General features: G+C 35.3%; 1 protein-coding gene across 1 annotated transcript in view; it reads right to left on the bottom strand.

The window, feature by feature from the left end:
- Positions 1–19,009: 19,009 nt before the first annotated feature.
- LOC139901910 (protein RGF1 INDUCIBLE TRANSCRIPTION FACTOR 1-like) overlaps positions 19,010–19,673 on the bottom strand; it is a 43,657-nt gene continuing 42,993 nt past the window's right edge. Inside the window, exon 5 of the mRNA XM_071884574.1 lies at positions 19,010–19,363. Within this exon, the coding sequence (XP_071740675.1) occupies positions 19,010–19,363 (354 nt within the window). The remainder of the gene's footprint in view (positions 19,364–19,673) is intronic.

Below are 19,673 nucleotides of genomic sequence, written 5' to 3'. Positions count from 1 at the left end.
TGAAATGACTACCTTTACAAAAACGACTTGTAACTTATTTTTCCGACTATAAACCTATAATTTTTCTGTTTAGATTCATAAAATAGAGTTCAATATGAAACCATAGCAATTTGATTCACTCAAAACGGATTTAAAATGAAGAAGTTATGGGTAAAACAAGATTGGATAATTTTTCTCATTTTAGCTACGTGAAAATTGGTAACAAATCTATTCCAACCATAACTTAATCAACTTGTATTGTATATTATGTAATCTTGAGATACCATAGACACGTATACAATGTTTCGAGCTATCATGTCGACACATCTATATATATTTCGGAACAACCATAGACACTCTATATGTGAATGTTGGAGTTAGCTATACAGGGTTGAGGTTGATTCCAAAATATATATAGTTTGAGTTGTGATCAATACTGAGATATGTATACGCTGGGTCGTGGATTGATTCAAGATAATATTTATCGATTTATTTCTGTACATCTAACTGTGGACAACTAGTTGTAGGTTACTAACGAGGACAGCTGACTTAATAAACTTAAAACATCAAAATATATTAAAAGTGTTGTAAATATATTTTAAACATACTTTGATATATATGTATATATTGTTATAGGTTCGTGAATCAACCAGTGGCCAAGTCTTACTTCCCGACAAAGTAAAAATCTATGAAAGTGAGTTATAGTCTCACTTTTAAAATCTAATATTTTTGGGATGAGAATACATGCAGGTTTTATAAATGATTTACAAAATAGACACAAGTACGTGAAACTACATTCTATGGTTGAATTATCGAAATCGAATACGCCCCTTTTTATTAAGTCTGGTAATCTAAGAATTAGGGAACAGACACCCTAATTAACGCGAATCCTAAAGATAGATCTATTGGGCCTAACAAACCCCATCCAAAGTACCGGATGCTTTAGTACTTCGAAATTTATATCATATCCGAAGGGTGTCCCGGAATGATGGGGATATTCTTATATATGCATCTTGTTAATGTCGGTTACCAGGTGTTCACCATATGAATGATTTTTATCTCTATGTATGGGATGTGTATTGAAATATGAAATCTTGTGGTCTATTATTATGATTTGATATATATAGGTTAAACCTATAACTCACCAACATTTTTGTTGACGTTTTAAGCATGTTTATTCTCAAGTGATTATTAAGAGCTTCCGCTGTCGCATACTTAAATAAGGACGAGATTTGGAGTCCATGCTTGTATGATATTGTGTAAAAAACTGCATTCAAGAAACTTATTTTGTTGTAACATATTTGTATTGTAAACCATTATGTAATGGTCGTGTGTAAACAGGATATTTTAGTTTATCATTATTTGATAATCTACGTAAAGCTTTTTAAAACCTTTATTGATGAAATAAAGGTTATGGTTTGTTTTAAAATGAATGCAGTCTTTGAAAAACGTCTCATATAGAGGTCAAAACCTCGCAACGAAATCAATTAATATGGAACGTTTTTAATCAATAAGAACGGGACATTTCAGTTGGTATCCGAGCGTTGCTCTTAGAGAACCAGAAAATTTGCATTAGTGTGTCTTGTCGAGTTTGTTAGGATGCATTAGTGAGTCTGGACTTCGACCGTGTTTTCTTTAAAAATGATTGCTTAACATTTTTGTTGGAAACTATATATTTTTAACATATGAATATTATGTGATATATTAATCTCTTAACGTGTTTGATATTATGTGATAGATGTCTACCTCTAGAACAAGTCCCATTGACTCACCTAATAATAATGAAGAGTCAAATGTAAATTGGAATGATTCGTGGACTGATTCACAAGTTCCCGAAGAGGAACCGGAAGAAGAGTCGGAACCGGAAGAAGAATCGGAACCGGAAGAAGAATCGGAACCGGAAGAAGAAATAGAACCGGTGGGGGAAATAATAAAACGGTTAAGTAAAAGAGAATCCTCAATCAACCGACCAAGGTTAATTATGGTCAATGGTGTTTCCGCCAAGGAAGCAAAATATTGGGAGGATTACCAATTCTCCGATGAATCGAATTCCGACGAGAATTCCGATGATGTTATAGAAATTACCCCAACTGAATTTAAAAAGGCAAAAGAAAATAATAAGGGAAAGGGCATAAAAATAGAGAAATCTAATTCCAACCCCGATGAACTTTATATGTATCGTCAACCCCCGAAGCCCTTAAGTTGTAACAATGACCCGGGAACCTCTAAACCACCAGGTTTTTCTAAACCAATGTGGAAAACGACGGCTCGTATTAGGGGAACATCATATATCCCTAGAAACTTGGCAAAAGGAACCAAAACCGAAGAAAAAGAAACGAGCGAGTCAGAATAAGATAGTTGTATTCGTGTGGTGTAATATATGTAATATAGTGTGCTTATGCTTTATGATATATGTAAAAATTGCTTGTATTAATAAGTAATTTTTTTTTATGAATCTAACTCTTTTCTATTTTACAGTTTAAAAACACAAAATGGATAGACAACCCAATATTTTAAGAGACCTACCCGGAGACATGATTGATGAAATCTTGTCTAGAGTCGGTCAGAATTCCTCGGCACAACTATTTAAGGCGAGATCAGTTTGTAAGACATTCGAAGAACGTTCCAAGAATGCCTTGGTTTATAAAAGGCTTTCGTTCGAAAGATGGGGGATATCACATTGGGAAATCCATAAGTTACGATGTGTTTACTTTGACGCATATATTGCGGGGAACCCAAATGCTATTTTACGCAACGGGTTAAGAAATTATTTTGACTCAGTATATCCGAATATAGGACTTCATGATTTAGAAAAAGCGGCTAACATGCAACATAAAGAAGCATGCTATGCTTACGGGTTAGTAATGTTCGCTTCTCACCAAAGTGAGAAAAAGAACATCGGGCTACAACTATTAAACAAAAAGTTCCCACAAGTGACGGAGTCGGTAATTGGGGTAAGAAATGAGGTTTTTAGGTTATTACGAGACTGTTGGTCATTACGTAACCCTCGTCCCTTTAACGACGTTACAACACGCTGTCTTATCAACGGCCATAACGGTTATGTTCCACAAGACCAAGGATGGGAAGTAGTCCTAGTAAAACCAGAATGCATGACTTGTTTCTGGACGTATGAATTACGTGTCTTTATTGCCTTTGCTGAACGACTTGTGTACTAGCTAGAATTATCTTCACAACTATCTTGTATCAAAGTTATTGTGTGCAATATTTCATGCTTTATGTAAAATAAGCGGTATTGTAAGTTTGTAAAATATTATATAAAAGTTTGAACGTGAAATATTATTATAATCAGTTTTTCATATAGAATTGTAGTAGTTGAATTGTATATTAGCTACTAAGTATGAACTTAACGGGTAGGTACTACCCGAATTTAAACTTATAAAACGCTAATATGAAGAAAAAGCTTTTATAAATGAGTTCATATTATGCTACGAAATACTATTAACTACTCTTAATATTCTGTATGATTAACTTGTTCCATTTAACTATTTTGAAGGAAATGGCACCGACTACTCGACACACCGTGGATATGAATGAAGAGGAATTCCGTACTTTTCTAGCTTCAAACATAGCCGCAGTACAGGCTGCGCTACATACCAACAATAACCTTGGATCTAGCAGTACAGGAAATCGTGTAGGATGCACCTACAAAGAATTCACTGCCTGCAAACCTTTGGAATTTGATGGAACCGAAGGACCGATCGGATTGAAACGGTGGACCGAGAAGGCCGAATCGGTGTTTGACATAAGTAAGTGTACTGAAGAGGACAAAGTGAAGTACGCTATGCATACCTTCACAGGTTCTGCGTTAACATGGTGGAATACCTATCTAGAGCAAGTGGGACAAGATGATGCGTACGCACTACCGTGGTCAGCATTCAAGCACTTGATGAATGAGAAGTACCGTCCCAGAACCGAGGTCAATAAGCTCAAGACAGAACTTAGAGGGTTACGGACCCAAGGATTTGATATTACCACGTACGAAAGACGATTCACAGAATTGTGCCTATTGTGTCCGGGAGCATTCGAAGATGAGGAAGAGAAGATCGACGCGTTTGTGAAAGGATTACCGGAAAGAATCCAAGAAGATATAAGTTCACACGAGCCCGCCTCCATACAACAGGCATGTAGAATGGCTCACAAACTAGTGAACCAGATTGAAGAAAGAATTAAAGAACAGACTGCTGAAGAGGCCAATGTGAAGCAAGTCAAAAGAAAGTGGGAGGAAAACGGTGATAAGAATCACCAATACAACAATAACAGCAATTACAACAATAATCGCAACAATTATCCCAACAATCGCAACATCAATCGCAACTACAACAAACGGCCTAACAACAACAACAACAACAACAACAACAACAGCAACTACAACAATCATCCCAACAACAATAATAACCACAACAACAACAACAATCAGAAGCAGCTATGCCAAAGGTGTGAAAAGTATCACTCGGGGTTCTGCACCAAATTTTGCAACAAGTGTAAAAGAAATGGTCATAGCGCGGCGAAGTGTGAGGTCTACGGACCAGGGGTTAATAGAACGAAAGGAACAAATGGTGTCGGAACGAGTAATGGCGGAGCAAGTAGTGTCGGAGCAAGTTATGCCAATGTAGTTTGTTATAAATGTGGAAAACCGGGCCACATTATTAGAAATTGCCCGAACCAGGAGAACACGAATGGACAAGGCCGCGAAAGAGTTTTCAATATTAATGCGGCAGAGGCACAGGAAGACCCGGAGCTTGTTACGGGTACGTTTCTTATTGACAATAAATCTGCTTACGTTTTATTTGATTCGGGTGCGGATAGAAGCTATATGAGTAGAGATTTTTGTGCTAAATTAAGTTGTCCATTGATGCCTTTGGATAGTAAATTTTTACTCGAATTAATGGTAAATTAATTTCAGCAGATAATATATGTCGGAATCGAGAAATTAAACTGGTTAGCGAAACATTTAAGATTGATTTGATACCAGTAGAGTTAGGGAGTTTTGATGTGATAATCGGTATGGACTGGTTGAAAGAAGTGAAAGCAGAGATCGTTTGTTACAAAAATGCAATTCGCATTATACGAGAAAAAGGAAAACCCTTAATGGTGTACGGAGAAAAGGGCAACACGAAGCTACATATTATTAGTAATTTGAAGGCACAAAAACTAATAAGAAAAGGTTGCTATGCTGTTCTAGCACATGTCGAGAAAGTACAAACTGAAGAAAAGAGCATCAATGATGTTCCCATTGCAAAAGAATTTCCCGATGTTTTTCCGAAAGAATTACCGGGATTACCCCCACAGCGATCCGTTGAATTTCAAATAGATCTTGTACCAGGAGCTGCACCAATAGCTCGTGCTCCTTACAGACTCGCACCCAGCGAGATGAAAGAACTGCAAAGCCAATTACAAGAACTTTTAGAGCGTGGTTTCATTCGACCAAGCACATCACCGTGGGGAGCTCCTGTTTTGTTTGTCAAGAAGAAAGATGGTACATTCAGGTTGTGTATCGACTACCAAGAGTTGAACAAACTTACCATCAAGAACCACTACCCACTACCGAGAATCGACGACTTATTTGATCAACTACAAGGCTCGTCTGTTTATTCAAAGATTGACTTACGTTCCGGGTATCATCAAATGCGAGTGAAAGAAGATGATATTCCAAAGACCGCTTTCAGAACACGTTACGGTCATTACGAGTTTATGGTCATGCCGTTTGGTTTAACTAATGCACCAGCTGTGTTCATGGACCTTATGAACCGAGTGTGTGGACCATACCTTGACAAGTTTGTCATTGTTTTCATTGATGACATACTTATTTACTCAAAGAATGACCAAGAACATGGTGAACATTTGAGAAAGGTGTTAGAAGTATTGAGGAAGGAAGAATTGTACGCTAAGTTTTCAAAGTGTGCATTTTGGTTGGAAGAAGTTCAATTCCTCGGTCACATAGTGAACAAAGAAGGTATTAAGGTGGATCCGGCAAAGATAGAAACTGTTGAAAAGTGGGAAACCCCGAAAACTCCGAAACACATACGCCAGTTTTTAGGACTAGCTGGTTACTACAGAAGGTTCATCCAAGACTTTTCCAGAATAACAAAACCCTTGACTGCATTAATGCATAAAGGGAAGAAATTTGAATGGAATGATGAACAAGAGAAAGCGTTTCAGTTATTGAAGAAAAAGCTAACTACGGCACCTATATTGTCATTGCCTAAAGGGAATGATGATTTTGTGATTTATTGTGACGCATCAAAGCAAGGTCTCGGTTGTGTATTAATGCAACGAACGAAGGTGATTGCTTATGCGTCTAGACAATTGAAGATTCACGAACAAAATTATACGACGCATGATTTGGAATTAGGCGCGGTTGTTTTTGCATTAAAGACTTGGAGGCACTACTTATATGGGGTCAAAAGTATTATATATACCGACCACAAAAGTCTTCAACACATATTTAATCAGAAACAACTGAATATGAGGCAGCGTAGGTGGATTGAATTATTGAATGATTACGACTTTGAGATTCGTTACCACCCGGGGAAGGCAAATATGGTAGCCGATGCCTTGAGCAGGAAGGACAGAGAACCTTTTCGAGTAAAATCTATGAATATAATGATTCATAATAACCTTACTACTCAAATAAAGGAGGCGCAACAAGGAGTTTTAAAAGAGGGAAATTTAAAGGATGAAATACCCAAAGGATCGGAGAAGCATCTTAATATTTGGGAAGACGGAACCCGGTATAGGGCTGAAAGGATTTGGGTACCAAAATTTGGAGATATGAGAGAAATGGTACTTAGAGAAGCTCATAAAACCAGATACTCAATACATCCTGGAACGGGGAAGATGTACAAGGATCTCAAGAAACATTTTTGGTGGCCGGGTATGAAAGCCGATGTTGCTAAATACGTAGGAGAATGTTTGACGTGTTCTAAGGTCAAAGCTGAGCATCAGAAACCATCAGGTCTACTTCAACAACCCGAAATCCCGGAATGGAAATGGGAAAACATCACCATGGATTTTATCACTAAATTGCCAAGGACTGCAAGTGGTTTTGATACTATTTGGGTAATAGTTGATCGTCTCACCAAATCAGTACATTTCCTGCCAATAAGAGAAGATGACAAGATGGAGAAGTTAGCACGACTGTATTTGAAGGAAGTCGTCTCCAGACATGGAATACCAATCTCTATTATCTCTGATAGGGATGGCAGATTTATTTCAAGATTCTGGCAGACATTACAGCAAGCATTAGGAACTCGTCTAGACATGAGTACTGCCTATCATCCACAAACTGATGGGCAGAGCGAAAGGACGATACAAACGCTTGAAGACATGCTACGAGCATGTGTTATTGATTTCGGAAACAGTTGGGATCGACATCTACCATTAGCAGAATTTTCCTACAACAACAGCTACCTTTCAAGCATTGAGATGGCGCCGTTTGAAGCACTTTATGGTAGAAAGTGCAGGTCTCTGATTTGTTGGAGTGAAGTAGGGGATAGACAGATTACGGGTCCGGAGATTATACAAGAAACTACCGAGAAGATCATCCAAATTCAACAACGGTTGAAAACCGCCCAAAGTCGACAAAAGAGCTACGCTGACATTAAAAGAAAAGATATAGAATTTGAAATTGGAGAGATGGTCATGCTTAAAGTTGCACCTTGGAAAGGCGTTGTTCGATTTGGTAAACGAGGGAAATTAAATCCACGGTATATTGGACCATTCAAGATTATTGATCGTGTCGGACCAGTAGCTTACCGACTTGAGTTACCTCAACAACTCGCGGCTGTACATAACACTTTCCACGTCTCGAATTTGAAGAAATGTTTTGCTAAAGAAGATCTCACTATTCCGTTAGATGAAATCCAAATCAACGAAAAACTCCAATTCATCGAAGAACCCGTCGAAATAATGAATCGTGAGGTTAAAAGACTTAAGCAAAACAAGATACCAATTGTTAAGGTTCGATGGAATGCTCGTAGAGGACCCAAGTTCACCTGGGAGCGTGAAGATCAGATGAAGAAGAAATACCCGCATCTATTTCCAGAAGATTCGTCAACACCTTCAACAGCTTAAAATTTCGGGACGAAATTTATTTAACGGGTAGGTACTGTAGTGACCCGAACTTTTCCATGTTTATATATATTAATTGAGATTGATATTTACATGATTAAATATTTCCAACATGTTAAGCAATCAAACTTGTTAAGACTTGATTAATTGAAATATGTTTCATATAGACAATTGACCACCCAAGTTGATCGGCGATTCACGAACGTTAAAACTTGTAAAAACGACATGACGATATATATATGGATATACATATGGTTAACATGAGATTATGATAAGTAAGTATCTCCATAAGTATATTAACAATGAGTTATATATATATAAACAAGACTACTAACTTAAGGATTTCGAAACGAGACATATATGTAACGATTATCGTTGTAACGACATTTAAATGTATATATATCATATTAAGATATATTAATATATCATAATATCATGATAATATAATAATTTAACATCTCATTAGATATAATAAACAATGGGTTAACAACATTAATTGAGATCGTTAACTTAAAGGTTTCAAAACAACACTTACATGTAACGACTAACGATGACTTAACAACTCAGTTAAAATGTATATACATGTAGTGTATTTAGATGTATTAAAATACTTTTGGAAGACTTTAAGACATATATCAAAACACTCATACTTAACAAAAATGGTTACAGTTACTTTTCCATTCTTTTCTTTCATCAAGAATTCTAGTCGTATTCTTACCCGTATTATACACAGCTTCAAAACGTACTTACTATGAGTATATACCAATAGGAACTAGCATGGGATTCCACTCTTGATTATGTCATGTATGACTAATCAATTTTAACTTCTACCATGAGCTAGTCAACTAACTAGAACTCCTTTTAACCCCACTCACCACTCACCAATTACCACTCATCATTCACTCCATTTCACTTCCAATTCTCTTTCTAATTCTCTCTCAACACACACACACACACTATTATGAACGTATTTTTCCAGTAGTTAATCATCATCTTCATCAAAAATCACTTCAAGAATCAAGCTATAATCATCATAGGAAGAACACTTCAAGAACACTTCAAAAATCCCTTCAAGTTTACTAATTTACTTCCAAGCTTTCTAATCCATTCCAAGTAATCATCTAAGATCAAGAAACCTTTGTTATATACAGTAGGTTATCTTTCTTATTCAAGGTAATATTCATATTCAAACTTTGATTCAATTTCTATAACTATAAACTATCGTAATTCAAGTAAAAATCTTACTTGAACTTGTTTTTGTGTCATGATCCTACTTCAAGAACTTTCAAGCCATCCAAGATCCTTTGAAGCTAGATCATTTTTTGTCACTTCCAGTAGGTTTACCTACTAAACTTGAGGTAGTAATGATGTTCATAACATCATTCGATTCATATATATAAAACTATCTTATTCGAAGGTTTAAACTCGTAATCACTAGAACATAGTTTAGTTAATTCTAAACTTGTTCGCAAACAAAAGTTAATCCTTCTAACTTGACTTTTAAAATTAACTATACACATGTTATATATCTATATGATATGCTAACTTAATGATTTAAAACCTGGAAACACGAAAAACACCGTAAAACCGAATTTACGCCGTCGTAGTAACACCGCGGGCTGTTTTGGGTTAGTTAATTAAAAACTATGATAAACTTTGATTTAAAAGTTGTTATTCTGAGAAAATGATTTTTATTATGAACATGAAACTATATCCAAAAATTATGGTTAAACTCAAAGTGGAAGTATGTTTTCTAAAATGGTCATCTAGACGTCGTTCTTTCGACTGAAATGACTACCTTTACAAAAACGACTTGTAACTTATTTTTCCAACTATAAACCTATACTTTTTCTATTTAGATTCATAAAATAGAGTTCAATATGAAACCATAGCAATTTGATTCACTCAAAACGGATTTAAAATGAAGAAGTTATGGGTAAAACAAGATTGGATAATTTTTCTCATTTTAGTTACGTGAAAATTGGTAACAAATCTATTCCAACCATAACTTAATCAACTTGTATTGTATATTATGTAATCTTGAGATACCATAGACACGTATACAATGTTTCGACCTATCATGTCGACACATCTATATATATTTCGGAACAACCATAGACACTCTATATGTGAATGTTGGAGTTAGCTATACAGGGTTGAGGTTGATTCCAAAATATATATAGTTTGAGTTGTGATCAATACTGAGATACGTATACACTGGGTCGTGGATTGATTTAAGATAATATTTATCAATTTATTTCTGTACATCTAACTGTGGACAACTAATTGTAGGTTACTAACGAGGACAGCTGACTTAATAAACTTAAAACATCAAAATATATTAAAAGTGTTGTAAATGTATTTAAACATACTTTGATATATATGTATATATTGTTATAGGTTCGTGAATCAACCAGTGGCCAAGTCTTACTTCCCGACGAAGTAAAAATCTGTGAAAGTGAGTTATAGTCCCACTTTTAAAATCTAATATTTTTGGGATGAGAATACATGCAGGTTTTATAAATGATTTACAAAATAGACACAAGTACGTGAAACTACATTCTATGGTTGAATTATCGAAATCGAATATGCCCCTTTTTATTAAGTCTGGTAATCTAAGAATTAGGGAACAGACACCCTAATTGACGCGAATCCTAAAGATAGATCTATTGGGCCTAACAAACCCCATCCAAAGTACCGGATGCTTTAGTACTTCGAAATTTATATCATATCCGAAGGGTGTCCCGGAATGATGGGGATATTCTTATATATGCATCTTGTTAATGTCGGTTACCAGGTGTTCACCATATGAATGATTTTTATCTCTATGTATGGGATGTGTATTGAAATATGAAATCTTGTGGTCTATTATTATGATTTGATATATATAGGTTAAACCTATAACTCACCAACATTTTTGTTGACGTTTTAAGCATGTTTATTCTCAAGTGATTATTAAGAGCTTCCGCTGTCGCATACTTAAATAAGGACGAGATTTGGAGTCCATGCTTGTATGATATTGTGTAAAAAACTGCATTCAAGAAACTTATTTTGTTGTAACATATTTGTATTGTAAACCCTTATGTAATGGTCGTGTGTAAACAGGATATTTTAGATTATCATTATTTGATAATCTACGTAAAGCTTTTTAAAACCTTTATTGATGAAATAAAGGTTATGGTTTGTTTTAAAATGAATGCAGTCTTTGAAAAACGTCTCATATAGAGGTCAAAACCTCGCAACGAAATCAATTAATATGGAACGTTTTTAATCAATAAGAACGGGACATTTCACGAATAGCCGTATCCTTGAGAATCCAACTGGCTTAAGGAAATTAGATTCTTACACATCTTTGGTACGTATGCCACGCCACCAAGTGTGTAAGCAGCTCCGTGAAACAATTTTATTTTAACCATGCCAGCACCCTCAACATCACATGTTGAACCATCACCTAAAGTCAGCACCCCCGCTTTCTTTAATATTAGCTTATCAAAATAAGCTTTTGTGGAACACACATGCATCGTACAACCAGAATCTAAAATCCATTCATCTTGAACAGAAGTAGAACTTTTGGAGACTGTGAGCACATCTCCCAAATTAACCGATTCATTAACTGCAACTGCAACTGCAACCGACGAACCCCCAGATTTATCTTCACCATTATTCTAAAGTGGACTGTCCTTCTTGTAATGACCCCACTCTTGACATTTGAAGCACTGGATACCCTTCACACCGTCTCTTGATCTGAACCTACTTTTATTACCAGATCTCTTTTCGGCAAACCTTCCATTTCCATGACCAACCATAGCAAACTCATGCTCATAACGGCCATCGGATCTTTGTCTCTTATCCTGAGATAAAAGTGCCGGTACTACCTCCTCCATCTTTACAGTAGCTTTTCCGTAAAGAATTGTAGTAACTAATATATCATATGAACTGGGAAGAGAGGTAAGAAGAATAAGGGTCTTATCTTCTTCCTCAATATTAACATCAACTTTTGCAAGTTGATCCACCAGACCATTAAACACATTCATGTGTTCAATGATATTCCCGCCTTCCTCCATCTTCAACCGATAAAGATCACGCTTCAAGCTCAGCTTTGTAGTCATGTTCTTCCCAAGATATAACTTCTCGAGGGCCACCCACAACCCCGTCACGGTTGTTTCGCCACTGACATTATTAATGATCTTATCACTGATGAAAAGGCGAAGGTACTGACACATCTTTCTTCGATGTCATTCCAATCATCGTCCGTCATCTTTTCTGGCTTTCCGTCCTTTTTACCCTTCAACGGCTTTGCCATGCCTTGTTGAACCAAGACATCCTTCACCCTTGCTTGCCAGAAGGTGAAATTCCCGGTTCCATCAAATGGCTCCATCTTAAACTGCATACCGCTATTTACCGCCATCTCAAACCAAAAAATATCCGATAAACCTGGATACGCTCTGATACCACTTGTTATGAAAACTTGTCTAACGCACTCACACTAGCGGAAGCGAGGATATAATTGTTTGAGATAAACTTGCGAGAAATAAAAGAAAGCAAAATAAAATAACTGATAACACAACGATTTAACGTGGTTCGGCAAAACCCTGCCTACGTCCACCCCAAGAGTCTCATTTATTCTTATAATATAAAAGAACCCGATACAAGAAAAAGTACACTATGAGTTAAACCCAAACCCAAGCCCCTTAGATTTTAGTATAAAATCAAAGTTTCCCGTACACTCTTTTACACTCCTTACAAGAATAAAACTCTCAACCTCACAAATACACACTCCGTTGATATTATTGATCAACTATGTTTTCTACGTTTGTGATGATGTCTTCTTTTTGCATGATCACCTATTTATAGATGAAGGCATACATGCATACACTTCACTTGGACATTTCTAGCCACTTGTTGCTTTCCTTGTTTGACTTGTAGGAAACAAAACCAAACTTTGCTACAATAACCAACCAACTTGACATGTGATTAGAAGAAGAGAATTTTAACCTTCTTTCTTTAAGCATACTAAAGCCACATTTCTTGACTCCATACACATGCAAAAGACAATTTGTATTTGTCTACTAAATGTGAGTCACAAATTGTTTGCTAGCAAATGTGGACTAATGTCCAACAAGTTACGCTATCTGAAATGGAAGATGGGTACTTATTGGGTAATGTCGCTGACATGAATGATGGGGGAATAAGATAGTTGTAATGGAGAAGGTGTTAAGAGAGTTGTAGAAAGTTTGTGGGTGATGTTTTATAATTTGATTGGTACTTAAAATGTAAAATAATAAAAATTTGGAGAATGAAATAACTCAAAACATTCAGAACTCGCCAACTCAACATCACCTTTCCCTCCTCCTGCGTTTCATGATGACAAACGTCTCGGTTGAGACGCCCACAAACGCCCCATTGCAGAGTGTGTGAATACAAATAAAAGAAACGATATATGTTTTATAAAATAGTTTTCAAGCTCGATGTCATTTGTTCTATTCACGATAGCGAAAGTTGATGAGGAACTGAACAAAGACAAATATCTATCAATGAGATTCAAACGAATCTAGATTCAATAGGATTCAAACGAATCCAGAGTCAATGGGATTCTAACGAATCCAGGGTCAATGGGATTCAAATGAATCCAGAGTCAATGGGGTACGACAATCTGTGTTCAATACAATACAATACAATGGGTACAAGGACTGCAGATCCAAGTGTACCAAACAACGGTGAAGAAGTCGTTGGGCACTACACATCCATTCACAACAATACGATACAAAAAAATGACTATGGTTAACCGATACGCATCCTAAAAACCCTACACCACAATGAGGAGACGCCGTAACAAATAGTGTCACGACTTCCATGCCAAAAGCACGTAATAGAGACTATTTGCTCGATCGAACCACACGTTGATGAAGACTTTGAGGTGCAAAAGTGCACCTAGCCCTTCAGTTTCGTAGCATCTTATGTTCTATGTTTTTGCTTCTCGATCTTATTCCTTTGTTGGAGACGAAGGTATAAAGTTTTTTAATTTCTTACAAAGCACGTCTTGCATATTAGCAAGTTTGGTCATTTTGGATGTATATGCATTTGTGGAGATTTGAAAAGCTATAATAACAATGTTAACTCTCGTTCGACATAGTTTGTAATTATTTCTCCCTTTATCGGAACTCCCCTTAACGTTTCATTATTATGTTTAGTTAGACGTGAATCTCGATTACATTTTTTTCCGAACGTAGTGCTTCGGAAGTGGCCGAATTTTTTGGTGACATCATTACCGTGTTCAAGTCGTCATCGATTTTGGGGTCAGTCGGTTCACTTTATGCTTTTATCAAGACGACGAATCCAAAGCATGTTCTTGATTCGATAGTTTTGGATTTGGAAGACTCGAAGTGTTCGAGATGTAGCGTTTGGGTTCGTAGATTTCAGATATCAATAGTTTGAATCGGGTTCTATTTGAATGCTACGATAAATCCTTGTTGGAATGAACCAATCGATTTGTGGTATCTAGATGTATGAAGGATGATAGCTCCTTATTGTCTTCCGGAAAGACCGTACATAATTCTAGAGGAGTCACGAAGCTTGTCATTCGAGTATAAAATTTGGGTCCCTGCAAGATGGAGTTGTAATGGATGATTGTGACTTAATTGGCAACCCTAGGCCAGTGAAAGTTGCTGAGTTGAAGTCAAAAGAATGTTGTAATTCTAGATCTAAGAAAGAAGTTGATTCGGTTAGGAGTATTTATCCTCGTGCAGATAATTTTGATGGAGTTAAAGCCTTAGGTGCAGAATCTTCCGTGGGTTTCGATGCAATCATAAAAACGATGGGTTATAAAGGCAATTTGTTGACACAAGAAGTCCATCTTGATCGGTTCGATAGGAAGGTCAACGCGGGCTCGATGATAATCAAAGACAACGTTGATGTTTTGGATTTTGGGCAGGCCAACAATGTTTAATCGGCGTCGCGCGTGGAAATCTTGAGGCTAACGTTTTAGTCCTGAGGGTTGGTAATAGTGTTCGATTCGGTACTCACGACGGTTGCGCTTCGAGTGGGGTTTATAAGCCGCCAAATGTTGGTTTTCCAAGATTTTGAAAATCAAGGTGTGATCGCTCTTTCTTCGGCAACTTGGATCGGTTATGGATCTTTTAATGTACCTTCTTTCAAGTTCGAATATAGATCGAGTAAGAGGATTCGGCGGAATACGGTCGACAGTCATCTTAAAAAGGTAGCTCCATAGGTAAACATTTTGTTTTGTTTCTTTTGTTTTGATTAGTTGTTTCGTTGCGGTATTGGTTTTGATAAGTGTTCGGGTTTTGTTTGATGTTTTGTGGATATATCTTGTCTATTTGCTCTGCTTGTTTGTTGATCGGGTGAGGCTCAGTTATAGATACTTTTCTTGGCAGGTTTGATTTTAACTTTCTATCTATGAGCCTCGTCTCGTTGTCATGTCTTGGATCTTCCGGTTATTGACGTTTTGCTTTTGTAAAGGTCTTTTTTTTCTATATGAGTTTTTGTCTTTTTGATTAAAAAAACTTAAATTTTTATTCTTGTTGGGTAGTTATCCTACATCGGCCAGTGGACTAAAAATTAAGTAGTTTATAATAGCTTGGGTACCCCATCCTCTTGAGTTAACTTTTGGGATTGAATTGTGCTCAAGTCTATTATTAAACTCTTTATGGTATCAGAGCCAGGCCCAAATATTGATGTTGGGAGCCCATCTGCACGTCTCGATGTGAGGGGGCGTGTTGGGTAGTTATCCCACATCGGGCAGTGAACTAAAAATTAAGTAGTTTATAATAGCTTGGGTACCCCATCTCCTTGAGTTAGCTTTTGAGATTGAATTGTGGTCAAGTCTATTATTAAACTCTTTAATTCTTTAAACAAGGAATCTGAACAGCACATTAAGTCGGTTTAAAAAACACATTGGGATGCAAAAAACTTCGAACCCAGGGTTTCAAACTCGAGTTCCAAAACGTTGTCGACCTTCGGATATTTACCATGAAACCAACTCCTTTTCTTTTTATGAATTTTACTGTAACACGTTTAATAATATTTTTTCAAACTAGTTATGATTTCTACACTTCAAATGTTGATTTTATGTTTTATACTGTATAATAATAATAATAATAATAATAATAATAATAATAATAATAATAATAATAATAATAATAATAATAATAATAATAATAATAATATAAACATAAACATATATATTTACACATGATGTTAAAACATTTACAAGGTGATATATGCGCCCCTATTGATTTTTTTTTTTTTACGCCAATATCCCATCAAACCGAATACGTTTAACGTCCAATTAATAATTGACAATCCATGAAAAAATGCAAATTAATAGACTATTCAAGTTAGAATTTGAAATATGCATGCAATTTTATACGAATCACGAAGACTATTTTTGTCAATAGTTAATTGAGAAAATTAACCATATATCACGCATGGATTTCTTTGATTAGTGTAATTAACCACGCTTTAAATTCATATTTCCTTTCCAAGTTTTAAATAGTTAAAAAATTAGTAATAGGGAAAAAACATTAATGTTTTTGAGACGTTTGATAGAAATAATTTAATCGTTGAATAATACAAAATTTAAAGCATTTAACGTTTTAATTGAATTTGATTTTGAAAAATAATAACGTATTTGTTAACTCATTCTAAATGAGTTCTCCAGATGTTGTATAAAAACGATTTTAACCAATTTTTTCAATAGCAGTTTGAGATCATTCAGAGAGACTAAATTACCATGCGTTCATCGCAAGTAATTAAAATGATTATAGTTTTTTAATACGGAGCAAGTGTTATGAGATATAATTCAAATAGAATATTAAAGAAAATGAAGGTCTAAATGATTAAAATAGTATTTAAACCTTGACTTATTCATTTGTATATATATATTGTGCCTTCGATATCATTTATCATTAGAGGTTACAAACAAATGATCTGAATGTTAGACGATTCATATGTTTCATTGAACTGTAACTTAGGGTGGGGATGAGTCGAGCTACTCGCAAGTTAATCAAACTAGACTCTTTAAAATCTTGATTCGAGTTTAGTTTAGACGAGCCCGATGTTAAACATATTTTAAAGATCGTTTAGTAAACTAGCTGAAGCTCTAGCTATTTATATCGAGCTCAAAAAAGATCACGATTGTAAACGGTCTTTTTATTTATATTCATCAATTATTTTTTGCTAGTTCAGAAAAACCTAGAAAAGAGGAAGAGTCACTAAGACAAGAACTAGGTAAGCCCGCGCAAGAGACTTCTATGCCAGCCGGGAATAACGGCTCTGTTATGAAATCAAACGGCAGACAGACTCGTCGGTTTATTGATGAAAGTTATCTATTATTATAAATCTATATTTTTTATATAAAATAAAAAAGGCGCATATATATATATATATATATATATATATATATATATATATATATATATATATATATATATATATATATATGTATATATATATGCGTGTTGAATTTGAGCTTCCACAGATTAAACGAGTCAAACTGGAACTTTATATATGAGTAGTAAGCTTGAAATGGAGAGAAGTCAAGCTAGACTTTGAGCTCTTTCAATTCTAAACGAGCTAGAGCCTGGTCGAGCTCAAACTCGACTGAACTTAGGATGTGTTTGGATTAAACTAGTTTGTAGTTGGAGTTGAAGCTAAAAGGTGAAGCTTACTTTTTAAACTAGAATTGAAGTTTATGTTTTATAAGTGTTTGATAAAGTAGTTAGAGCTTATGTATGTAATATGACATAAAAGGATAAAAAAAAATAATGATAACTAATGATTTATGAGTTAATAATGTAATTCTACATCTATAAGCTTCTAGCTTATTTTGTCAGAGCTTTTTTTTGTTAATAAATTCTGAAATATTTTTCTATCAAACATGACTAGAAGCTGAAGCTTATATAAAAAATGAATTTAAACTCTCATAAACTTCTAGAAGCTTTTGAATCAAAAGCGTCTTAGGGTGTGTTTGGATGAAACTAGCTGGAGCTGGAGCTTGTAGCTGGAGCTGAAGCTTATGGACTAAGGGTGTGTTTGGATGAAAGTAGCTGGAGCTGGAGCTTGTAGCTGGAGCTGGAGTTTATGAGATAGAGCTGGAGCTGGAGCTTATTTTTTAAGCTGGTAGCTGGAGCTTATTATTTTTTATAAGTGTTTGGTAAACTAGCTGGAGCTTATTTTCTAGTTCATAAGCTCTACTTTTTTTCATAAGCTACTAAAAGTAGCTTATTTTTTCAGAGCTTATTATTTTCATAAGCCCTACTTTTTTTCTCTACCAAACAAAGCTTATAGCTTATTAAAATCATAAGCTCAAGCTCCTATAAGCTCCCATAAGCTCCAACAAGCTCGTCACCCAAACACACCCTAAAGCTGGAGCTGGAGCTTATTTTTAAAACTGGTAGCTGGACCTTATTATTTTTTATAAGTGTTTGGTAAACTAGCTGGAGTTTAATTTTCAATTCATAAGCTATACTTTTTTTCATAAGCTACTAGAAGTAGCTTATTTTTTCAGAGCTTATGATTTTCATAAGCTCTATTTTTTATGTCTATCAAACGAAGCTTATTACTTGAAGCTTATTAAAATCATAAGCTCAAGCTCCTAGAAGCTCTCATAAGCTGCTCCGCCAAACATACCCTTAGACTTATTTACACCTTAACTTAATTCATTCATATTTTTTTAGTTTAAAATAATATGATAAATCATAAGAAATGGTGGACTTGGAATTGGGGATCACGTGAAACCCTTAACACAAAACACCCCGACCAAGTAATAATTAATTTAACCCATAAAAAACATCAAGAGAGATTAGTTGCATGAATGAACGTGTCCCATAATACTTGAACCAAAAAATATAAATATAAATATAAATAAAAATAAAAGGACGTTACTCCGTAACTAATATTGATTTTATTTATATATTTCTCAACACATTGGTGATCTTTGTGGAACACCTTTTCTTCTACTCATACTTGTAGCCATATCTTCTTCAGAATGAACTTTACTAGAAAACCTTTCACAAGAATACACGAGTCCACTTCTTTTTTTCCTTACGAACCCGGTGCACATCACGCTCATTGTTTCGGATCCGGATGAACCTGATTCTGTGCTCATCGGGTCATCCAAGTCCACGATTGTTGAACGAGGTGTCTCGTTTGTCATGCCATCGTCCCCACTATCATTCGGATTAGGAATGAAGAAATCAGGACCAAGTTGTAATGAGTTACAAACCCTTAGGAATGGTGTTAGGTCCCTATAATGTTTGAGCACAAAATCCACCTATCATTTTTTACAGATAAACTCAATTAATGAATGCCAATCAATCAATGTATATATACTACATAATGCAACAACATTACTTGTTTACTGATTCTAACTATGTTAAGTGATGATCATATCAATAACTTCAATGAACACCAAAATTGGAAATAATCTAATTTCCTAATATTTGTGAATTGAATCTTATTATGTTATAACTTTGAATTTTAATTCTATAAACTAAATTGAGTCAATACTAGTTCTTTTTATTCTCTTCCAAAATTACAAATAATATGAATTTTTTTAATAGTTTGGTATCATCTACGGAGAC

This window comes from Rutidosis leptorrhynchoides, chromosome 3 (genome assembly GCF_046630445.1).
Source record: "Rutidosis leptorrhynchoides isolate AG116_Rl617_1_P2 chromosome 3, CSIRO_AGI_Rlap_v1, whole genome shotgun sequence".
NCBI lineage: Eukaryota > Viridiplantae > Streptophyta > Magnoliopsida > Asterales > Asteraceae > Rutidosis > Rutidosis leptorrhynchoides.
This window is presented reverse-complemented; position numbering and strand designations above follow the sequence as displayed.